At 40.6% G+C, this 24,970-nt stretch overlaps 1 protein-coding gene across 1 annotated transcript in view; it reads left to right on the forward strand.

The window, feature by feature from the left end:
- The window catches only part of ASB3 (ankyrin repeat and SOCS box containing 3), a 623,585-nt gene that overhangs the window by 374,960 nt on the left and 223,655 nt on the right, over positions 1–24,970 (forward strand). Inside the window, exons 5-6 of the mRNA XM_053712695.1 lie at positions 16,065–16,242; positions 16,664–16,861. Of these exons, the coding sequence (XP_053568670.1) occupies positions 16,065–16,242; positions 16,664–16,861 (376 nt within the window). The remainder of the gene's footprint in view (positions 1–16,064; positions 16,243–16,663; positions 16,862–24,970) is intronic.

Here is a 24,970-nt window from a genome sequence, read left to right on the forward strand (position 1 = left end):
TCTTTTGGCAGTGATTAGTTCTCGTGGAATTGCCGTGGCACCCTACCTGGACAACATATTGGTTGAGGCGCAATCTTTTTAACAAGCAAAATCTCACACAGAGATATTGTTGTCTTTTCTTCGTTCCCACTTATGGAATGTGAATCTGGAAAAAAGCTCCCTTTCCCCTGCTATAAGAGTAGTGTTCTTAGGGACCATAATAGATTCTCTGTTGATGAAGATTTTTCTGACAGAGGTCAGAAAAAACAAAATAATTCCCTCTTGCCTCTCTCTTCAGGCTACTGCTCATTCTTCAGTAGCTCGATGTATGAAGGTAATCGGTCTGATGGTGGCTTCCATGGACATCATACCTTTTGCTCGATTCCATTTGAGAGCTCTCCAGTTGTGCATGCTCAGACAATGAAATGTCGACCATGCTGATCTTTCTCAGATAATAGAGTTAGATCAGCTGTCAAGGGACTCTCTCCCGTGGTGGATTTCTCAGGAATATCTGTCTCAGGGCACATGCTTTCGGAGACCTTCCTGGGTGATCGTAACCACAACTCGTTAAAAGCTCAGGGCATTTGGACTCGGGAGGAGTCTGCTCTTCCCATCTATTGGCTTGGCCCAGTTTATCAGGTTCCAGTCAATCATCAGGGAGGAACTCGGAGTTCCTTAGCCATGAAGGGGGTTACTCGGATTGTTCAGTGGGCAGAGACCCACAATTGCTGTCTATTTGTCATCCACATTCCAGGAGTATGTGCAAGATAGGTGTTTGGAATTCCCTCAGATAGAACTAAAAAAAAGACACAAAGCTGCCCAAAAAAGACCATTATTCCTCCTAATAACGGAAAAAATATGTGTGAATAATATAGAAGAGGTTGGGAAGCCATAAAAAAGCTATGGGTATGGATATTCGATAGTCTTAAAAGTCCCTGTCTATGATTATATCAACAGATAAAAATTAAGTTTTCCAACATATAAAACTAAATGGTGTCTCAAATGGATTGGATATACCTTTAACTAATAAAACTAAATTGTATCTCAAATGGATTCGATATACCTTTAACTAAAAGGAGCTGTAGGATCAAATCAGCTAATCAATAAACATGTATATATGCATATGTCAATGAATTCCAATAAGAAATCATTTTATAACAATCTTTACTTTTACAATCTTAACTGTTTACAGTTAAGATTGTATTCATAAAATTGTAATACATAATCTAAATGTTGTGGCCACATCTCTACCTCCAAACAGAGGCGTTTATAGTTCCAATGAAAAGTTAAAATCCTCCTTTAATACTATGGTTAAAACGATTTATATCCCACTGTTATTCCATTTCAAAAAGCTTCATAGTACAGTGTGGGTCAGTTTAAGTTATACTGTTTCAAGTTGCTTAAGACACTGTTGCTAAATAATGATGCAGTTTTAAGATTGTATCTGCAAATGTTCCCTTGTTTCTAGGGCGGTATTTTGTGTGAGTATTCCCCTTACCGGACCTCCGATGGCTTGTTACCTCCTCTCCCTGGGTTATGGAAGGGTTTGCGTTGTGGTGTCGCTGGAGCTGTGAGACTGGTATGATACCTGTCTTGTGTTTCGGGGTCCTCGAGTTTAGAATTCCTGGCAACTTCCTTCTACCCAATCACGTGTCTTACTGATCCCACGTGACTCCGGAGGGCCAATCAGGAAACCGGTCAGAAGGGGAAAGTTTTCTCTCGCTTTTTGAATGATACCAATCTGTGTCTGATGGTTCAATTGTTGTTCTAAGAGCCAGTAGTATCCTCAATGGGTTGTCAGTCTATGCGTTTCGGCGGTACCTTGCTCCTTTGTGAAGATTTGATTCACTGGATCCGTGGCTCTCTTCTTATAGGTCTTCTACAGGAAAAAAACTCCTATTTTTGCTTTTAAGGGCTATATGCCATCTTGAATTTTAGTCTAATGGCATACTTATGTAACATAGTATAATATTCAAACTTGTCTATTTCGATCTTGTCTTATAACTATATATATATATATATATATATATATATATATATATATATATATATATATATATATATATCATGTTAACCGATGTGTATCTCTATATTTTTACAATAGATTCTAGTAAAACAAACTATGTGCTTTGATTTTATTTAAAATTTATACAATGTTCTAAATACAACAAATTTATTCGTTAGACATTTCTCCCAACCTCTGACTTGCAGTGGAGTTGGCAGAGCTACATTATTGTATTGTTGTTCAATAGTAAACTCCTGATTGGAGTTTTTAAATTCAATTTTTTAAAATATACTCATATATTGTAGCTTATGTGAAAAGTACTCCTTCTATTCCTTTTAGATGTTTTGTGTAGGGAAAAAAACTTAGGGAGCTACATTTATTATTTTGTGTTGTTGTCCAATAGTAAACTCCTTGTTTAATTATATGAATTATATTTGTAATTTCTATCCTTATATGATGCGGTATATTAAAACTCCTGAAGGTACTTTTTCTATTTCTACAAAATATTATATACGACATGGCTTAAAAGGATGATCTTATTTAAAGATTATAAATATTTTGTAGGTGTTTGTTATATAGATATTACTCAACCTTAAAATCAGTCTATATATAGTGATGGGTCTCTGGATCAGATATCTTACTTTAAATGAAGGGGTTTAAATTCTGCGTTCAAACCATTTGGGGTCAATGTATTAAAATTTACCATTAATTCTGCCACTCTTAATAATAGATCTTTCTCCATGTCTCCTCTGTTCTTTAACAACTTTTTTATGCCTCAAAACTTGAATCCTATAGGTTTTTTTGTTGTGTACCTCTGTAAAATGTTTTGAAAGTAGGTGCTTGCTGTCCCCCCATTTAATGTTTAGGAGATGTTCCCTGATCCTGTCATGTAACGGGCGACTAGTCTAACCTAAATATTGTAGGTTGCACTGGCATTGTATAAGGTATATGACATTACTGTCAGAACATCTAATTGTCTCTCTTATAGGATATTCAAAATTATTTTTTTTGGATCTCACCTTTTTATGTTTTTTCTCAAATGTACAGGCTTTGCAGCTATTACACGGAAAAATCTGTGTATTTTATTTCCTTGTATGTAGGTTTGCGCCCAGTTACGCAAATTTATAATCACCCTGGGGTGCAAACCTCATGCTCTTCAGAAGATTCATAGATGATACTTTCCTAATTTGGAGGGGTGATCATGAACTTCTAAATTCTAATAGTTGGGGTATAACATTTACCTATGAATATAGTAGAAAAAACTATCAATTTTTTGGATGTAAGAATAAACATAATTAACAAGATTACCACAGAAACATATTTTAAACCTACTGACACTAATAACTAGATTCACCCACAGAGTTGCCATTTGGAAAAAATTAATAACATACCAAAAGGCCAATTTTACAGGATTAGAAAAAATTGCTCAGAAGACGAAATTTTTCTTAAACAAGCTTATGAACTAGAAAATAAATTCCAAGAAAAGGGTTATGATGAATCGATAATTAAAGAAGCAAAAATAATGGCTAGTAATAAAGATAGAAAAGAACTAATAAAATATAAGAATATTATAAAAAGAGGTGAATCAAACGATAGACAGAAAGGAATGTATTTTATAACCGAATACAGCGATGATCACAGAATTATAAAAAAGATATTAAATTAACATTGACATCTGGTCAGGAAGGACCCACTTTTGAGTGATTTAGTAGAGGAACACCCAACTGTGATCTTTAAAAAAACAAAAATTCTTAAAAGTATATTAGCACCCAGTCAATTTAAGAGCACTGGAAAATTAGTAGATCCAGACATACAAGGAAATACAATACACAGTTTTTTTCCGTGTAATAGCTGCAAAGCCTGTAAATTTGGGAAAAAATATAAAAAGGTGAGAACCACAAAAAATTATTTTGAATATCATATAAGAGACACAATTAGATGTTCTGACAGTAATGTCATATGCCTTATACAATGCCAGTGCAACCTACAATATTTAGGTTAGACTAGTCGCCCGTTACACGACAGGATCAGGGAACATCTCCTAAACATTAAATGGGGGAACTGCAAGCACCTACTTTCAAAACATTTTACAGAGGCATACAAAAGTTGTTAAGGAACAGAGGAGGAGAAATGGAGAAAGATCTATTATTAATAGAGGCAGAATTAATGTTAATACATTGACCCCAAATGGTTTGAACGCAGAATTTAAACCCCTTCATTTAAAGTAAGATATCTGATCCAGAGACCCATCACTATATATAGACTGATTTGAAGGTTGAGTCATACCTATATAACAAATACCTACAAAATATTTAGAATCTTAAAATTAGATCATTCTTTTAAGCCATGTCGTATATAATATTTTGTAGAAATAGAAAAAGTACCTTCAAGAGTTTTAATATATGGCATCATATAAGGTTAGAAATTACAAATAGAATTCATATAATTCAACAAGGAGTTTACTATTGGACAACAACACAAAATAATAAATGTAGCTCCCTAAGTGTTTTTTCCCTACACAAAACATCTAATAGGAATAGGAGTACAGGAATAGGAGTACAATATATGATTATATTTTAAAAAATGGATTTTAAAAACTCCAATCAGGAGTTTACTATTGAACTGCAATACAATAATATAGCTCCGCCAAATCCTGGAAGTCAGAGGTTGGGAGAAATGTCTGACGAATAAATTTGTTGTATTTAGAGCATTGTATAAATTTTAAAATGAAATCAAAGCACATAGTTTGTTTTACTAGAATCTTTTGTAAAAATATAGAGATACACAAAAAAGGCCAAATGTGTTTGCCCAAAGCTGTCATGCGCAGTAGAGACTGCGCGAGGACAAACACACCTGGCCTTCAGCAAACTAACCTCCTGGCATCTGGGGCCAATCGGGCCTGACAGGGGACGGGACCGGGCGGGATGGGACGCGCGGGCGGTGTGACATGGGCAAGGCCGGACCGGGCCGTGTTGCTGTGAAAGAGAGAGCTCAAAAGAGGGGAGATAGAGAGCAAAAGAGGGGGGGATAGAGAGAGCAAAAGAGGGGAATAGAGAGAGCAAAAGAGAGGGGGGGGGAGAGCAAAAGAGAGGGGGGGAGCAAAAGAAAGGGGAGAGAGCGAGAACAAACGAGGCGAGATAGAGAGAGCAAAAGAGAGGGAGAGAGACAGCAAAAGAGAGGGGGAGAGCGCAAAAGAGAGGGGGGAAGATAGGGGGAAAGAGAGTAAGCAAAAGAGAGGGGAGAGAGAGAAAGCAAAAGAGAGGGGAGAGAGAGCAAATGAGAGGGGATAGAGAGAAAGCAAAAGAGAGGGGGAGAGAGAGCAAAAGAGAGGGGGAGAGCGCAAAAGTGAGGGGTAAAGAGAGAGCGCAAAAGTGAGGGGTAAAGAGAGAGAGCAAAAGAGAGGGGAGAGAGCTAAAGAGAGGAGGAGAGAGACAGCAAAAGAGAGGGGGAGAAACAGCAAAAGAGAGAGGGGGTTGAGAGAGAGAGCAAAATAAAGGGGAGAGAGAGAGCAAAAGAGGGGGGAGAGAGAAAAAGAAAGGGGGGAGAGAGAGAGCAAAAGAGGGGGGATAGAGAGAGCAAGAGAGGGGAAAGAGAGAGCAAAAGAGAGAGGGGGGAGAGAGTGCAGAAGATGGGGGAGAGAGAGAGCAAAAGAGGGGGGAGAGAGAGAGAGCAAAAGAGGGGGGAAAGAGAGAGCAAAAGAGGGGGGATAAAGAGAGCGAGATACGGCAAAAGAGAGAGGGGAGAGAGCACAAAAATGGGGGGAGAGAGAGTAAAAGAGAGGGGGAGAGAGAGCAAAAGAGAGGGAGAGAAACAGCAAAAGAGAGGGGGAGACAGCAAAAGAAAGGGGGAAGAGAGAGAGCTTAAATGGGGGGATATAGGGAGCAAAAGAGAGGTGGGAGAGAGCAAAAGTTTGGGGATAGAGAGAGCAAAAGATTGGGGATAGAGAGAGGAAAAGCGGGGGGATAGAGAGAACAAAGGGGAGGGGGTAGAGAAAGCAAAAGAGAGGAGAGAGAGCAAAAGAGGGGGGAGAGAGAGCAAAAGAGAGGGAGAGAGCAAAAAAAAGGGGGGGAGAGAGTGAAAGAGGGGGGTTAGAGAGAGCAAAAGAGAGGGAGAGAGGCAGCAAAAGAGAGGGGGGAGAGAGCAAAAAAAGGGGGAAGAGAGAGCAAAAGAGATTGGGAGAGAGACAGCAAAAGAGAGGGAGAGAGACAGCAAAAGAGAGGGAGAAAGAGATCAAAAGAAAGAGAGAGATGGCAAAAGAGAGAGGGGAGAGAGCACAAAAATGGGGGGAGAGAGAGCAAAAGAGTTGGGTAGAGGGAGCAAAAGAGGGGGAGAGAGACAGCAAAACAGAGGGGGATAGAGCAAAAGAAAAGGAGAAGAGAAAGAGCAAAAGAGGGGGGATAGAGAGACAGCAAAAGAGAGGGGGAGAGAGAGGGGGAGAGCGCAAAAGAGAGGGGGAGAGAGAGCGCAAAAGAAAGGGGGAGAGAGAGCGCAAAAGAAAGGGGGAGAGAGAGAGCAAAAGAGAGGGGGGAAGATAGGGGGAAAGAGAGTAAGCAAAAGAGAGGGGAGAGAGAGAAAGCAAAAGAGAGGGGAGAGAGAGCAAATGAGAGGGGAGAGAGAGAAAGCAAAAGAGAGGGGGAGAGAGAGCAAAAGAGAGGGAGAGAGCGCAAAAGTGAGGGGTAAAGAGAGAGCGCAAAAGTGAGGGGTAAAGAGAGAGAGCAAAAGAGAGGGGAGAGAGCTAAAGAGAGGAGGAGAGAGACAGCAAAAGAGAGGGAGAGAAACAGCAAAAGAGAGAGGGGGTTGAGAGAGAGAGCAAAATAAAGGGGAGAGAGAGAGCAAAAGAGGGGGGAGAGAGAAAAAGAAAGGGGGGAGAGAGAGAGCAAAAGAGGGGGGATAGAGAGAGCAAGAGAGGGGAAAGAGAGAGCAAAAGAGAGGGGGGAGAGAGAATGCAGAAGATGGGGGAGAGAGAGAGCAAAAGAGGGGGGAGAGAGAGAGCAAAAGAGGGGGGAAAGAGAGAGCAAAAGAGAGGGAGAGAGCGCAAAAGTGAGGGGTAAAGAGAGAGCGCAAAAGTGAGGGGTAAAGAGAGAGAGCAAAAGAGAGGGGAGAGAGCTAAAGAGAGGAGGAGAGAGACAGCAAAAGAGAGGGAGAGAAACAGCAAAAGAGAGAGGGGGTTGAGAGAGAGAGCAAAATAAAGGGGAGAGAGAGAGCAAAAGAGGGGGGAGAGAGAAAAAGAAAGGGGGGAGAGAGAGAGCAAAAGAGGGGGGATAGAGAGAGCAAGAGAGGGGAAAGAGAGAGCAAAAGAGAGGGGGGAGAGAGAATGCAGAAGATGGGGGAGAGAGAGAGCAAAAGAGGGGGGAGAGAGAGAGCAAAAGAGGGGGGAAAGAGAGAGCAAAAGAGGGGGGATAAAGAGAGCGAGATACGGCAAAAGAGAGAGGGGAGAGAGCACAAAAATGGGGGGAGAGAGAGTAAAAGAGAGGGAGAGAAACAGCAAACGAGAGGGGGGAAGAGAGCAAAAGAAAGTGGAGAGAGAGTGCAAAAGAGGGGGGATAGAGAGACAGCAAAAGAGAGGGGGAGACAGCAAAAGAAAGGGGGAAGAGAGAGAGCATAAATGGGGGGATATAGGGAGAGAACAAAGGGGAGGGGGTAGAGAAAGCAAAAGAGAGGAGAGAGAGCAAAAGAGGGGGGAGAGAGAGCAAAAGAGAGGGAGAGAGCAAAAGAGAGGGAGAGAGCAAAAAAAAGGGGGGGAGAGAGTGAAAGAGGGGGGTTAGAGAGAGCAAAAGTGAGGGAGAGAGACAGCAAAAGAGAGGGGGGAGAGAGCAAAAAAAGGGGGAAGGGAGAGTGAAAGAGGGGGGTTAGAGAGAGCAAAAGAGATTGGAAGAGAGACAGAAAAAGAGAGGGAGAGAGACAGCAAAAGAGAGGGAGAAAGAGATCAAAAGAAAGAGAGAGATGGCAAAAGAGAGAGGGGAGAGAGCACAAAAATGGGGGGAGAGAGAGCAAAAGAGTGGGGTAAAGGGAGCAAAAGAGGGGGAGAGAGACAGCAAAACAGAGGGGGATAGAGCAAAAGAAAAGGAGAAGAAAAAGAGCAAAAGAGGGGGGATAGAGAGACAGCAAAAGAGAGGGGGAGAGCGCAAAAGAGAGGGGGAGAGAGAGCGCAAAAGAAAGGGGGAGAGAGCGCGCAAAAGAAAGGGGGAGAGAGAGAGCAAAAGAGAGGGGGGAGAGAGAGATCAAAAGAGAGGGGAAAGAAAGCAAAAGAGAAGGGGGAGAGGGAGAGCAGAAGAGAGGGGAAGAGAGAGAGAGCAAAAGAGAGGAGGGGGTAAAGAGAGCAAAAGAGAGGGGGCAGAGAGAGCAAATTAGAGGGGGTGATAGAGAGAGAGCAAGGGGTGAAACCGCTGTTCTGCAAAAAATGGCCCGTGTACACGGGCTTTAGGACTAGTGTATGTATGTGTGTGTGTATATGTATATATATATATATATATATATATATATATATATATATATATATATATATATATATATATATATATATATATATATATATATTTATTAGACAAGATCGAAATATACAATTTTTTTATATTATACTATGTTACATAAGTATGCCATTGGACTAAAGTTCAAGACGGCATATAGCCTTTTTCAAGCAAAAATGGGAGGAGTTTTTTTCCTGTAGAAGACCTATAAGAAAAGAACCACAGATCCAGTGAATCAAAAGTTTTGACAAAGGTGCAGGGTACTACTGGCTCTTAGAACAACAATTGACCCATCGGACACAGATTGGTATCATTCAAACAGCGAGAGAAAACTTTCCCCTTCTGACAGGTATCGTATCAGTCTCACAGCTCCAGCGACACTACAACGCAACCCTTCCATAACCCAGGGAGAGAAGGAAACAAGCCATCGGAGGTCCGGTAAGGGGAATACTTACACAAAATACTGCCCTAGAAACAAGGGGACATTTGCAGATACGATCTTAAAACTGCATCACTATTTAGCAACAGTGTATCAAGCAACTTGAAACAGTATAACTTATACTGACCCACACTGTACTATGAAGCTTTTTGAAATGGAATAACAGTGGGATATAAATCGTTTTAACCATAGTATTAAAGGAGGATTTTAACTTCTCATTGGAACTATAAACGCCACTATTTGGAGGTAGAGTTGTGGCCACAACTTTTAGATTATGTATTACAATTTTATGAATACAAGGACAGTTTTAAAAAAACATATATATATATATATATATATATATATATATATATATATATATATATATATATTGTAAACAGTTAAGATTGTTATAAAATTATTTCTTATTGGCATTCATTGACATATGCATATATACATGTTTATTGATTAGCTGATTTGATCCTACAGCTCCTTTTAGTTAAAGGTATATCGAAGCCATTTGAGATACAATTTAGTTTTATTGGTTAAAGGTATATCCAATCCATTTGAGACACCATTTAGTTTTATCTGTTGGAAAACTTAGGCCTAGATTTAGAGTTTTGTCGGTAACGACCCGCGTAGCTAACGCTGGCTTTTTTCTGGCCGCACCTTTTAAATACCTCTGGTATTGAGAGTTCACAGAATGGCTGCATTAGGCTCCAAAAAGGGAGCGTACAGGCATATTTAACGCCACGGCAACTCTCGATACCAGAGTTGCTTACGGAAGCGGCCAGCTTCAAAAACGTGCTCGTGCACGATTCCCCCATAGAAAACAATGGGGCTGTTTGAGCTGAAAAAAAAACTAACACCTGCAAAAAATCCGCGTTCAGCTCCTAACGCAGCCCCATTGTTTGCTATGGGGAAACACTTCCTACGTCTGCACCTAACACTCTAACATGAACCCCGAGTCTAAACACCCCTAACCTTACACTTATTAACTCCTATTCTGCCGCCCCCGCTATCGCTGACCCCTGCATATTATTATTAACCCCTAATCTGCCGCTCCATAAACCGCCGCTACTTACATGATCCCTATGTACCCCTAATCTGCTGCCCTAACATCGCCGACCCCTATATTATATTTATTAACCCCTAATCTGCCCCCCACAACGTCGCCTACACTTATTAACCCCTAATCTGCCGAGCGGACCGCATCACTATTATAATAAAGTTATTAACCCCTAATCCGCCTCACTAACCCTATAATAAATAGTATTAACCCCTAATCTGCCCTCCCTAACATCGCAGACACCTAACTTCAAACATTAACCCCTAATCTGCCGACTGGAGCTCACCGCTATTCTAATAAATGTATTAACCCCTAAAGCTAAGTCTAACCCTAACACTAACACCCCCCTAAGTTAAATATAATTTAAATCTAACAAAATTAATTAACTCTTATTAAATAAATTATTCCTATTTAAAGCTAAATACTTACCTGTAAAATAAATCCTAATATAGCTACAATATAAATTATAATTATATCATAGCTATTTTAGGATTAATATTTATTTTACAGGTAACTTTGTATTTATTTTAACCAGGTACAATAGCTATTAAATAGTTAATAACTATTTAATAGCTAAAATAGTTAAAATAATTACAAATTTACCTGTAAAATAAATCCTAACCTATGTTACAATTAAACCTAACACTACACTATCAATAAATAAATTAAATAAAATACCTACAATTACCTACAATTAAACCTAACACTACACTATCAATAAATTAATTAAATACAATACCTACAATTACCTACAATTAAACCTAACACTACACTATCAATAAATTAATTAAATACAATATCTACAAATAAATACAATTAAATAAACTAACTAAAGTACAAAAAATAAAAAAGAACTAAATTACAAAAAATAAAAAAATATTTACAAACATAAGAAAAATATTAAAACAATTTTAAACTAATTACACCTACTCTAAGCCCCCTAATAAAATAACAAAGACCCCCAAAATAAAAAATGCCCTACCCTATTCTAAATTACAAAAGTTCAAAGCTCTTTTACCTTACCAGCCCTGAACAGGGCCCTTTGAGGGGCATGCCCCAAGAAATTCAGCTCTTTTTCCTGTAAAAAAAAACATACAATACCCCCCCCAACATTACAACCCACATACCCCTAATCTAATCCAAACCCCCCTTAAATAAACCTAACACTAAGCCCCTGAAGATCTTCCTACCTTATCTTCACCTCACCGGGTATCACCGATCCGTCCTGGCTCCAAAATCTTCATCCAAGCCCAAGCGGGGGCTAGACATCCATCATCCGACGGCTGAAGAAGTCCAGAAGAGGGTCCAAAGTCTTCATCCTATCCGAGAAGAAGAGTAGATCCGGACCGGCAACCATCTTCTTCCAAGCGGCATCTTCTATCTTCATCCGATGAGGACCGGCTCCATCGTGAAGACCTCCAGCGCGGACCCATCTTCTTCCGATGACGACTTCCCGACGAATGACGGTTCCTTTAAGGGACGTCATCCAAGATGGTGTCCCTCGAATTCCGATTGGCTGATAGGATTCTATCAGCCAATCGGAATTAAGGTAGGAAAATTCTGATTGGCTGATGGAATCAGCCAATCAGAATCAAGTTCAATCCTATCAGCCAATCGGAATTCGAGGGATGGCATCTTGGATGACGTCCCTTAAAGGAGCCTTCATTCGTCGGTAGTCCGTCGGGCCAGCAGGATGTTCCGCGTCGGAGGTCTGCAAGATGGATCCGGAAGAAAGAAGATTGAAGATGCCGTTGATAGAAGACTTCAGCCGGATCATGGACCTCTTCAGCTCCCGCTTGGATGAAGACTTCAGCCGGATCATGGACATCTTCAGCCCCCTGCTTGGGCTTGGATCAAGACATCGGAGGAGCTCTTCTGGATCGATCGGTGAACCTGTTATGGTGAAGATAAGGTAGGAAGATCTTCAGGGGCTTAGTGTTAGGTTTATTTAAGGGGGGTTTGGGTTAGATTAGGGGTATGTGGGTGGTGGGTTGTAATGTTGGGGGGGGGTATTGTATGTGTTTTTTTTACAGGCAAAAGAGCTGAATTCTTTGGGGCATGCCCCGCAAAGGGCCCTGTTCAGGGCTGGTAAGGTAAAAGAGCTTTGAACTTTAGTAATTTAGAATAGGGTAGGGCATTTTTTTATTTTGGGGGTCTTTGTTATTTTATTAGGGGGCTTAGAGTAGGTGTAATTAGTTTAAAATTGTTGTAATATTTTTCTGATGTTTGTAAATATTTTTTTATTTTTTGTAACTTAGTTCTTTTTTATTTTTTGTACTTTAGTTAGTTTATTTCATTGTAGTTATTTGTAGATATTGTATTTAATTAATTTATTGATAGTGTAGTGTTAGGTTTAATTGTAGGTAATTGTAGGTATTTTATTTAATTAATTTATTGATAGTGTAGTGTTAGGTTTAATTGTAACTTAGGTTAGGATTTATTTTACAGGTAATTTTGTGATTATTTTAACTATTTTAGCTATTAAATAGTTCTTAACTATTTAATAGCTATTGTACCTGGTTAAAATAAATACAAAGTTACCTGTAAAATAAATATAAATCCTAAAATAGCTATAATATAAATATAATTTATATTGTAGCTATATTAGGATTTATTTTACAGGTATGTATTTAGCTTTAAATAGGAATAATTTATTTAATAAGAGTTAATTAATTTCGTTAGATTCAAATTATATTTAACTTAGGGGGGTGTTAGTGTTAGGGTTAGACTTAGCTTTAGGGGTTAATACATTTATTAGAATAGCGGTGAGCTCCAGTCGGCAGATTAGGGGTTAATGTTTGAAGATAGGTGTCGGCGATGTTAGGGAGGGCAGATTAAGGGTTAATACTATTTATTATAGGGTTAGTGAGGCGGATTAGGGGTTAATAACTTTATTATAATAGCGGTGCGGTCCGCTCGGCAGATTAGGGCTTAATAAGTGTAGGCAGGTGGAGGCGACGTTGTGGGGGGCAGGTTAGGGGTTAATAAATATAATACAGGGGTCGGCGGTGTTAGGGGCAGCAGATTAGGGGTACATAAGGATAACGTAAGTAGCAGCGCTTTGCGGTCGGCAGATTAGGGGTTAATTATTGTAGGTAGCTGGCGGCGACGTTGTGGGGGGCAGGTTAGGGTTTAATAAATATAATATAGGGGTCGGCGGTGTTAGGGGCAGCAGATTAGGGGTACATAAGTATAACGTAGGTGGCAGTCGGCAGACTAGGGGTTAAAAAAATGTAATCGAGTGGCGGCGATGTGGGGGGACCTCGATTTAGGGGTACATAGGTAGTTTATGGGTGTTAGTGTACTTTAGAGCACAGTAGTTAAGAGCTTTATGAACCGGCGTTAGCCCAGAAAGCTCTTAACTACTGACTTTTTTCTGCGGCTGGAGTTTTGTCGTTAGATTTCTAACGCTCACTTCAGACACGACTCTAAATACCAGAGTTAGAAAGATCCCATTGAAAAGATAGGATACGCAATTGACGTAAGGGGATCTGCGGTATGGAAAAGTCGCGGCTGAAAAGTGAGCGTTAGACCCTTTCCTGACTGACTCCAAATACCGGCGGTAGCCTAAAACCAGCGTTGGGAGCCTCTAACGCTGGTTTTCACGGCTACCGCCAAACTCTTAATCTAGGCCTCTGTTTTTATCTGTTGATATAATCATAGACACATTCCAGGAGTAGACAACTGGGAAGTGGATTTTCTGAACAGACTTTTCATCCTGGGGAGTGGGAACTCCATCTGGAGGTGTTTTCCAGCTTAGCCCTTAAATGGGGGTTGCCGGAGTTAGATCTGATGGTGTCCCGTCAGAACACCAAGCTTCCAAGGTACGGTTCAAGGTCAAGAGATCCGCAGGCCGTTCTGATAGATGCTCTGGCGGTTCCTTGGGTTTTCAGGTTGGCGTACCTATTTCCTCCGTTTGCTCTCCTTCCATGAGTCATTGCTCGTATCAAACAGGAGAGGGCATCAGTGATTCTTATAGCCCCTGCGTGGCCTCGCAGGATCTGGTTTGCAGACCTAGTGAAGATGTCATCTCTCCCACCTTGGAGACTACCTCTGAGGAAGGACCTCCTGATTCAGGGTCCCTTCCTTCATCCAAATCTCATTTCTTCAAATCTGACTGTTTGAAGATTGAACGCTTAATTCTGTCTAAGCGTGGTTTTTCTGAGTTGGTCATTGAGACCATGATTCAGGCTTGCAAGCCTGTTACTAGAAAGATTTACCATAAGATATGGCGTAGATATCTTTATTGGTGTGAATCCAAGGGCTACTCTTGGAGTAGAATTAGAATTCCTAGAATTTTATCTTTTCTTCAGGAAGGCCTGGAGAAGAGATTGTCAGTCAGTACCCTGAAGAGTCAGATTTCCGCTTTATCTGTTTTACTACATAAACGTTTGGCGGATGTGCCAGATGTGCAATCTTTTTGTCAGGCCTTGGTCAAAATCAGGCCTGTCTTTAAGTCTGTTGCTCCTCCTTGAAGCCTTACCCTTGTTCTTAAAGTTTTACAGTGTGCTCCGTTTGAGCCGTTGCATTCCATAGACATTAAGTTATTATCTTGGAAGGTTTTGTTTCTTGTTGCTATCTCTTCTGCTCGAAGAGTCTCAGAACTCTCAGCTATGCAGTGTGATTCCCCTTATCTTATTTTTCATGCTGATAAGGCGGTTCTTTGTACTGAGTTAGGTTTCCTTCCTAAGGTTGTTTCTAATAGAAATATCAATCAGGAAATTGTTATTCCCTCTTTGTGTCCTAAACCTTCTTCTTCCAAAGAACGTTTGTTACACAATTTGGATGTTGTATGTGCTCTTAAATTGTACTTACAGGTGACTAAGGATTTTCGCCAGTCCTCTTTGTCTGTTTCTCTGGGAAACGTAAAGGTCAGAAAGCTACTGCTACTACTCTTTGGTTATGAAGTATAATTCGTTTGGCTTATGAGACTGCTAGACAGCAGCCTCCTGAGAGAATTACGGCTCATTCCACGAAAGCTGTTTCCTCTTCTTGGGCTTTCAAAAATTAAGCTTCTGTGGAACAAATTTGCAAGGCTGCAATTTGGTCTTCTCTACATACTTTTTCCAAATTTTCCAAATTTTATACTTTTGCCTCAGCTGAGGCTTCTTTTGGGAGAAAGGTTTTTCAAGCGGTGGTGCCTTCTGTTTAGGACTGCCTGTCTTGTCCCTCCCTATTTATCCATGTCCTCTAGCTTGGGTATTGGTTCCCAACAGTAATTACTCAAGCCGTGGACTCACCATATCTTAGGAAAGAAAAACAAAATTTATGCTTACCTGATAAATTTATTTATTTCCGGATATGGTAAGTCCATGGCCCCACCCTTTATTTTAAGACAGTTGTTCTTTTGACTATAACCTCAGGCACCTCTACACCTTGTGTTACTCCTTTTTCTCCATTTCCCTTCGGTTGAATGACTGGGGGTTGTGGGTAAGGGACTGTGGTGCTCTTTGCCTCCTCTTGCTGGCCAGGAGAGAGCTTCCCAACAGTAATAACTCAAGCTGTGAACTCACCATATCTGGAAATAAATACATTTATTAGGTAAGCATACATTTTATTTTATTTTTTTTACTTAAATTACAGGAAAATGGGCAAAATAAACAATGAAAGTATATTGCAGAGTTGTTTTACTCTTCAAAACTAAGCATTTTATAATACAATTTCAAAGTGTTTACTGTCCTTTTAAAGGGACATAATAATTTCCAGGTATATTTAATATTTGTATTTTATAGCTTAATATGTTATTGCCTGATGCACATGCTGTAATTAATGTGCTTTTATAAATTGCAGATATAATTGTCAGTACAGTTATACTGTTTTTAAATAAATAAAAATTACATGGAACATTATATCCAATTTAAATTTAATAAGAATCAAGACATTATGCTTAATTGTTTGTTGCCTTAAGGATTGTACAATATGTTGAAATACATTTTGCTGAATATGTCAGAAGTATTATTGTTTAGCAAGTAAACTAAATTAAATATGCTTTAAGTGAAAATAAAATTGATATAGCCATATGGTGACTGTGGATGCCTCATTAACACAGCAATTTTTGATCACCCAACTAAATTTTTTTGCAAAATATGCAAATTATTTTCTATTAAGAACTGTATTATGTTTCAGGTGCTAATGTCAACTGCCAGGCCAAGGACAAAGCCACACCATTATTTATTGCTGCCCAGGAAGGCCACGATCAGTGTGCAGAGCTGTTGCTATCCAAGGGAGCTGATCCAAACCTGTTCTGCAATGATGATAGTTGGCAATTGCCAATTCATGCAGCTGCTCAGATGGGCCAAAGCAAGTAAGTTGTTTGATATTTGCGTTTAATTAAAGAGTTTAGTAATTGCATTGCAAGGCAATTAGAAATGTGACCATTTTTTGTGTGTAAAATTATAATTTGACAACGTTCAGTCTAAATATACTTTAGACTTAGTCCAATAGGCTGTGTACTATGCACATGCACTGTAATGTACTAATAGGTATAAAATGATGGTTGAGTTTTTATTTATTATTGGCAAGAAGAATGCAGATCTTATTTCCACAATAAAAAAAATCATATGGTCTCTGTAAAACAAACAAAACAAAATCAAAACTAATAACTAATTCACTGTAAAGCATTTTGTTTCTGGAACAATAATACATATTTTATAAGAACCATGAGCAGTGTGTCTTGGGGCTAACTTCTATGAATAAATGTAATATGTGCACATTGCATTTTGCAGGATTTTGAGGTTGCTATTACCAGTCACAGATCGGATATGTGATAAAGGGGAAGGTAAAGTGAGCCCTGTATACTCAGCTGTTTATGGAGGACAGAAAGAGTGCTTGGAGATTTTGCTAATGGGAGGTTATAGTCCTGAAGCTCAGAACTGTCTGCTTTTTGAAAGTACAACACCAATGTGCATGGTTTTTCAAAGAAGGTATGTATAGTACATTTTAGAGTATATTCCTACTTTTGCAATTTTGTTTTCCTAAGAGCTAATAAATGGGAAATCTTGAGTTGTAGTCTCCTGAGAAAATAATTCATGATCATAAAAGTAGGAAATAGTCTAACCTTAAACTTTTTAATAAACAAACAACATTTTGTGCACTGTACCTTGGCATGGGCCAGTTATGATACTGACTTTGGCAAAATGATGATCTTCTCAAGAACATTTTTTCTTTCCTATGGCCTAGAGAGTCCATGAAACATTCTAATTACTAGTGGGATATTCACTCCTGGCCCAGTCATTCTCTTTGCCTTGATCACGGGAGGATGGCGAAGATGGTGTCTGAAGATTTTAATCCTTTTAATTGGTATTTTTCCCTGCAAGCAAGGATTGGGGCTATGCTCTGTCCATGTCAATCTCTTTAGTAAGAGTAATAGTGGCTATTAGCAGTTAGAAGACAGCGACAGATTGCTACCCGTATTCCCTATTATAGAAACCCAGAGTTAGTTACTTTGTTTTTTCTTTTCTACAGGTCCCTGGTAGATATTGTGAAGCTGCCACACCTCAGAAAACATCTCCTGCCTGATAGAGCAGGATCCACAGGTAAGTGCTTTCCACAAGGGGTTAAATCCTTGTGGAAAGTATTTAAATCTGTTTTATGGGCACTGCTTTTATGTGAAAATAGGCATCATTTTTTATTGGGGGCTCAGAGATGGGAGAGTGTATGAAGTGTTTGACAGGTGTTTGTTTTACTTCTTACTTGTTGCAATAATTTTTCGGCTCAGCTTATTGGCCCAATCACTTTTGCTGTGCTGCTGTTTGTATTCGTGCCATTTTAGTTTGGCGCAATTTTTTTTTAATTTTTAAAAAAAAAAAGTTTTTTTATTGCGGTCACATGACTGCTCCTCGGCACTTCTGGTTTTCGGCTTCTCTGTTCAGATCGGAGTTTGCCGCGGTGAGCGTGGAGGCTGCATTTTCTTCTTTCTACAGTGGCAAGGGGATTTGGCCTGTTCCGGTAACTAGGAGGTGTGTTTTGCTACCGGATGTGTCCGGTTTTCTGTGCTAGTGGGATAGCAACTTCTGGAGAGGTAAGACCTCAGCAGAGCTGAGGGTTTTAAGTGCTTATTTTTGTTTTATTGCTTCATATAAATAAACTTAATTTGGCATTTAATTTTTTTTTGTTAATTGTGAACTGATACCCAATTATGGACACTAATACTGAAGTTGATTCATTTGAAAAATGCTTATTGTGTTTTGAGGCTTAGATAATACCTCCTGTACAGTTTTGCACTTCATTTTTTTAAAAAAAAACTTTTAAAGTTTAAAGATAAGATGTCTCTGCCTGAGCCTCCTGTCTCTCAGGATAGTGTTATCCTAGCTACGCGTCAGATTTCCCCTCAAGCTTTCCAAGCTTCAATGCAGTGCCCTGCGGTTCCTCTCAACCTCCTGGGGGTGTTTTGCTGTTTCTGCAGCTTTATCAGCTTTTCCAAAGTTTTCTGGTAAAAGAAAGAGGAAATCCTAAACATATTGATGTTAGTAAAGCTGACTCCGCTAAGCTGCGTTAGTCAGTTTGTCTCTATTATATGATGAGGATGATTCTTCAGTGGCTTCTGAGGGTCAATTGTCAGATTCTGATACTGTAGTGACAAATTCTGCAGATTCAGAGGAGATTAGAAGACCAAAGAGGTCTAGTAAGATTAATAGGGTATATGATGTACCCTCATCTGTGGAAGTATTTCCAGTTCCAGACCGTATGGCAGATATTATAACTCAATAATGGATAAACCAAGGATTTCTTTTTCCCCGTCCCCTGTTTTTAAAAGATGTTTCCTGTTGCTGACTCTATTTGCGACTCGGGGTGCACGGTGCCCAAGGTAGAGGGAGCTATCTCTACTCTGGCTAAGAGAACTGCTATTCCTATTGAAGATAGTTGTTCTTTCTAGGATCCCATGGATAAGGAGCTTGAGGCTTTTTTGAAGATGATGTACATTCATCAGGGATTACAGTGGCAACCTGTTGCTAGTATTGCTACAGTTGTGGTGGTAGCATATTATTGGTGCAATGATTTATCTTATCTTATCCTAGAAGAAACTACTAAAGAGGAGATCCAAGACAGGATCAAGGCTCTCAAGCTAGCCAATACCTTTATTTGTGATGCCAACATGCAAGTTCTTAGGTTTGTGCTACGATTTCTGGTTTTACTGTTTTAGCTCGCAAAGCTCTCTGGTTAAAATCTTGGTCTGTTGCTAGTATTGCTACAGTTGCGGTGGTAGCATATTATTGGTGCAATGATTTATCTTATCTTATCCTAGAAGAAACTACTAAAGAGGAGATCCAAGACAGGATCAAGGCTCTCAAGCTAGCCAATACCTTTATTTGTGATGCCAACATGCAAGTTCTTAGGTTTGTGCTACGATTTCTGGTTTTACTGTTTTAGCTCGCAAAGCTCTCTGGTTAAAATCTTGGTCTGCAGATGTTACATCCAAATCCAAGCTTTTATCTCTGCCTTATAAGGGTGAAACCTTGTTTGGACCATGTCTGGCAGAATTTATTTCTGACATTACAGGTGGAAAGGGTTCTTTCCTACCTTAGGATTAAAAGAATAGACCTAAGGGTCACCAGAATTCTAATTTCTGTCTAATGACACGGTGAGTCCACGGATCATCATCAATTACTGTTGGGAATATCATTCCTGGCCAGCAGGAGGAGGCAAACAGCACCACAGCAAAGCTGTTAAATTTCACTCCCCTACCCACAAACTCCCAGTCATTCTCTTTGCCTGTAGTGCAAGGAGGAGGTGAAGCTTAGGTGTCTGATGAGAAGTTTGGCCCATGTCTGGCAGAATTTATTTCTGACATTACAGGTGGAAAGGGTTCTTTCCTACCTTAGGATTAAAAGAATAGACCTAAGGGTCGCCAGAATTCTAATTTCTATCTAATGACACGGTGAGTCCACGGATCATCATCAATTACTGTTGGGAATATCACTCCTGGCCAGCAGGAGGAGGCAAACAGCACCACAGCAAAGCTGTTAAATTTCACTCCCCTACCCACAATCTCCCAGTCATTCTCTTTGCCTGTAGTGCAAGGAGGAGGTGAAGTTTAGGTGTCTGATGAGAAGTTTTCTTCAATCAAGGTTTTATTTTTAGCAGAGTAAGCTTACTCTGTTCTTTTCTGGGGTCTAGCCTAGTCCACATCAGTCTATTCAGTAGGGCAGTGGTGGCTTTTGAGCACTTGAGAACTTGTGAGGTACAATCCTCACTGCGTTTTCTCAAGAATCTGCTGCCCTAGCTAGAAAATCGGAGTAGTTTTACTCAGTTTTTCTCTCTTCACAGGTCCATGTGAGGTGCTGCACCCTCTCAAACCAGGTGAGCTGTCCTGCTGCCGGACAGCACTTTCAAGTAAGTGCCATTTTAATTTTCTTTTGCAAGGAGATTGCTGGCACTTGTTACTTGCTTTCTTATTTAATATGGGACTTTATTAAACCTTCATGTTTGTTTTTGTTTTTAGGCAGTTTGGGCATTGAGACTGTGAGGTGATTTATGGTGGCTCAGTGTGTTATAGTAGTTTTAATACTTTAACTTTTGGTCATGGAGATTACTGTTGTAAGCCGTTTTTTTGGTTTGTTGCGCTAACACACATTTCTATTTAAAGACACAGTACGCATTTATTTTTTATTTTCAAATAAAGACTTTTTACAAGAGGCTTTTCAAACTATTATCCCAGGCGAAGTTGCTGCTTGTCAGTTATGTTTTGATGCTCAGGTGGAACCCCCAGTTCCTTTTTGTTCCTCATGCATTGTGAGAACTTTAAGTTATAAAGATAAAATATTTGACCATGAGCCACCATTAACCCAGGCAAATGCTGTTCAGGTGTCTCCTGTTGAACATATGCCGCAGCTTTCTCCTCAAGCGTCCCAACCTTTTCAGTCTTCACGTACAGTGCCCTTTGTTTCCTCTTGCAATCCCGTAGGATTTTCTCTACAAGACATTGCTTTCCAGGTATCCCTTGCGGTATCTGAGGCCTTGTCAGCTTTCCCCATATTGCAGGGAAGGCGTAAAAGGAAATTTAAGGAAACAGTTTCTAAGGTTTCTGATCAAGTGCTGGCTATCCAGAGTGCCCCTTCCCATAAGCCTGAGGAAGAAGACATGTCGGTAGCATCTGAGGGGGAAATCTCAGACAGTGTAATTCCTTCTTCTGATGCTGAAGTGGTATCCTTCAAATTTAAGCTAGAACACCTTCTCTTATTACTTACAGAGGTTTTGGCTACTTTGGATGACTCCGACACATCTATCGTAGTCAATCCTAAAAAGTCTAGTAAATTGAACAAATACTTTGATGTTCCCTCCGCGGTGGAGATTTTTCCAGTTCCTGACCGTGCTGTGGAGATTATTGCCCGAGAATGGGAAATACCTGGTATTCCCTTTTCTCCATCTCCTATTTTTAAGAAGATGTTTCCTATAGCGGATTCTATTAAGGAGTCGTGGCAGACGGTTCCTAAGGTAGAAGGAGCGATCTCCACTTTGGCCAAGAGGACTAATATTCCCATAGAGGATAGTTGTTCTTTTAAAGATCCAATAGATAAAAAATTGGAGGCTTTACTAAAAAAGATGTATGTCCACCAGGGTCTACAATGGCAACTTGCGGTGTGTATCGCCACTGTTACCAGCGCTGCGGTTTACTGGTTTGATGCGTTGTCTGAATCTCTTCAGACGGATACCCCTCTTGATGAGATCCAGGGCAGGATTAAGGCTCTCAAGTTAGCAAATTTCATTATTACAGATGCTTCCTTACAGGTTATTAAACTGGGAGCCAAAATTTCTGGTTTTGTGGTCCTAGCCCACAGGGCCTTGTGGTTGAAGTCCTGGTCTGTGGATGTTTCATCTAAATCTAAGCTCATGGCTATTCCTTACAAGGGTAAGACCTTGCTTGGACCTGGTTTGGCAGAAATGATCTCAGATATTACTGGAGGGAAGGGTTCTTTTCTTCCTCAAGATAAAAAGAATAAGCAGAAGGGACGTCAGAGTAATTTTCGTAACTTTAAAGGCAAGTCTTCCTCCCCTTCCTCCAAGCAAGATCAAGCCAAGCCTTCCTAGATGCCTAACCAGTCCTGGAATAAGGGAAAGCAATCTAAAAAGCCTTCAGCTGATTCCAAGTCAGCATGAAGGGTTGGCCCCGATCTGGGAGTGGATCTTGTAGGGGGCAGACTCTCTCTTTTTTCCCAGGCTTGGATAAGAGATGTACCGGATCCCTGGGCGGTGGACATTGTCTCCCAGGGATACAAAATAGACTTCAAATCTTTTCCTCCCAGAGGCAGGTTTCTCTTCTCCAGATTATCTGTAGATCAGATACAAAGAGAGGTGTTCTTACATTGTGTAAAGGACCTTGCCGTCCTGGGGGTAATAGTTCCGGTTCCCTTTTGGGAAAGGGGTCTGGGATTTTACTCAAATCTGTTTGCAGTTCCCAAAAATGAGGGAACTTTTCGACCAATCCTAGATCTAAAATGTTCAAACAAGTTTCTCAGAGTGCCATCCTTCAAGATGGAGACAATACGCTCCATTCTTCCCTTGGTACAAGAGGGTCAGTTCATGACAACCATAGACCTAAAGGATGCATACCTTTATGTTCCCATTCACAGGGACCATCACAAGTTTCTGAGATTCGCCTTTTTGGACAATCATTTCCAGTTTGTGGCCCTTCCATTCGGCCTTGCCACAGCTCCCAGAATTTTTTCAAAGGTTCTGGGGGCTCTTTTAGCTGTGCTTCGATCTTGGGGCATTGCAGTGGCACCTTATCTGGACGACATTCTGGTTCAAGCACCATCTTTTCAACAAGCAGAATCTCATACGGAGATCTTGTTGTCTTTTCTTCAATCCCACAGATGGAATGTGAATCTGGAAAAAGTTATCTGGTTCCAGGTACAAGGGTCGTATTTGTGGGGACCATAATAGACTTCCTGTTAATGAAGATTTTTCTGACAGAGGTCAGAAAAAAAAAACGATTTTCGACTCTTGTCTTGCCCTTCAGGTCCTCTCCACGACCGTCACTGGCTCAATGTTTGGAGGTAATCGGTCTGATGGTGGCTTCCATGGACATCATTCCGTTTGCTTGGTTCCATCTCAGACCTCTGCAGTTATGCGCGTAGATCTAGATCAGGCGTCAATAGACTCTCTTCCTTGGTGGCTTTCTCAGGATCATCTCTACCAGGGTACTTGCTTCCGCAGACCCTCCTGGGTGATTGTGACCATTGATGCAGTATGGGGCTCGTTGAAGGCTCAGGGCTTATGGACCCAGGAGGAGTCAGTCCTGCCCATATAAATCTTGGAGCTGAGAGCATTCTTCAATGCTCTTCTGGCCTGGCCTCAGTTAGCCTTAACCCGGTTTATCAGATTCCAGTCAGATTCCAGTCAGATTCCAGTCGGACAACATAACCTTGGTGGCCTACATCAACCACCAAGGGGGAACTCGGAGTTCCTTGGCCATGACAGAGGTGGCCGGAATTATGCAGTTGGCGGAGACCCACAACTGCTGTCTTTCTGCGATCCACATCCCAGGAGTTGACAATTGGGAAGCGGATTCTCTGAGCAGACAGACTTTTCATCCCGGGGAGTGGGAACTTCATTCGGATGTGTTTTCCAGCTTGACCCTCAAGTGGGGGCAGCTGGAGTTGGATCTCATGGCTTCTCGTCAGAATGCCAAACTTCCGAGATATGGCTCAAGGTCAAGAGATCCGCAGGCATTTCTGATAGATGCTCTGGCAGTTCCTTGGAACTTCAGTCTAGCATACCTGTTTCCTCCGTTCACTCTCCTTCCAAGAGTCATTGCTCAAATCAAGCAGGAGAGGGCGTCTGTAATTCTCATAGCCCTGGCGTGGCCTCGCAGGATTTGGTATGCAGACCTAGTGGAAATGTCATCCTTTCCACCTTGGAGACTGCTTCTGCGAAAGGGCCTTTTACTTCAGGGTCCCTTCCTTCATCCAAATCTCATTTTTCTGATGCTGACTGCTTGGAGATTAAACGCTTAATTTTATCTAAGCGTGGATTTTCAGAGTCGGTCATTGAAACCTTGATTGATTCAGGGTCGTAAGTTTGTGACTCGCAGGATTTACCATAAGATCTGGCGTAAATACTTGTATTGGTGTGAATCCAAAGGATACTCTTGGAGTAGAGTAAGGATTCCTAGGATTTTGTCCTTTCTCCAGGATGGTCTGGAGAAGGGTTTGTTGACAAGTTTTCTAAAGGGTCAGATTTCGGCATTGTCTATTTTGTTACATAAGCGCTTGGCGGATGTGCCAGACCTGCAATCGTTTTGTCAGGCCTTGGTTAGAATTCGGCCTGTGTTTAAACCTGTTGCTCCTCCATGGAGTCTTAAACTTGTTCTTAAAGTTTTACAACAGACTCCGTTTGAGCCTATGCATTATTTAGATATTAAGATGTTATCTTGGAAAGTTTTGTTTCTTGTTGCTATTTCCTCTGCTCGGAGAGTTTCTGAACTCTCTGTTTTACAGTGTGATTCCCCTTATCTTATATTTCACTCTGATAAGGTGGTTCTGCGTACTATGTTTGGTTTCCTGCCCAAAGAATATTAATCAGGAAATCGTTGTACCATCTTTGTGTCCTAATCCTTCTTCTCACAAAGAAAGCTTTCTCTTGTTAAGTGTATCCAGTCCACGGATCATCCATTACTTATGGAATATATTCTCCTTCCCAACAGGAAGCTGCAAGAGTCCACCCACAGCAAAGCTGCTGTATAGCTCCTCCCCTAACTGCCATATTCAGTCATTCTCTTGCAAGCCTCAACATAGATAGGAGGTTGTGAGAGTCTGTGGTGCTTTCTACTTAGTTTATTCTTCAATCAAAAGTTTGTTATTTTTAAATGGCACCGGAGTGTGCTGTTTATCTCAGGCAGTATTTGGAAGAAGAATCTGCCTGCGTTTTTCTATGATCTTAGCAGACGTAACTAAGATCCATTTGCTGTTCTCACACATTCTGAGGAGTGAGGTACTTCAGAGGGGGAATGGCGTGCAGGTTTTCCTGCAGATAAGGTATGTGCAGTAAAATATTTTTCTAGGAATGGAATTGACTAAGAAAATACTGCTGAT

This window comes from Bombina bombina, chromosome 4, assembly GCF_027579735.1.
Source record: "Bombina bombina isolate aBomBom1 chromosome 4, aBomBom1.pri, whole genome shotgun sequence".
Classification (NCBI taxonomy): domain Eukaryota; kingdom Metazoa; phylum Chordata; class Amphibia; order Anura; family Bombinatoridae; genus Bombina; species Bombina bombina.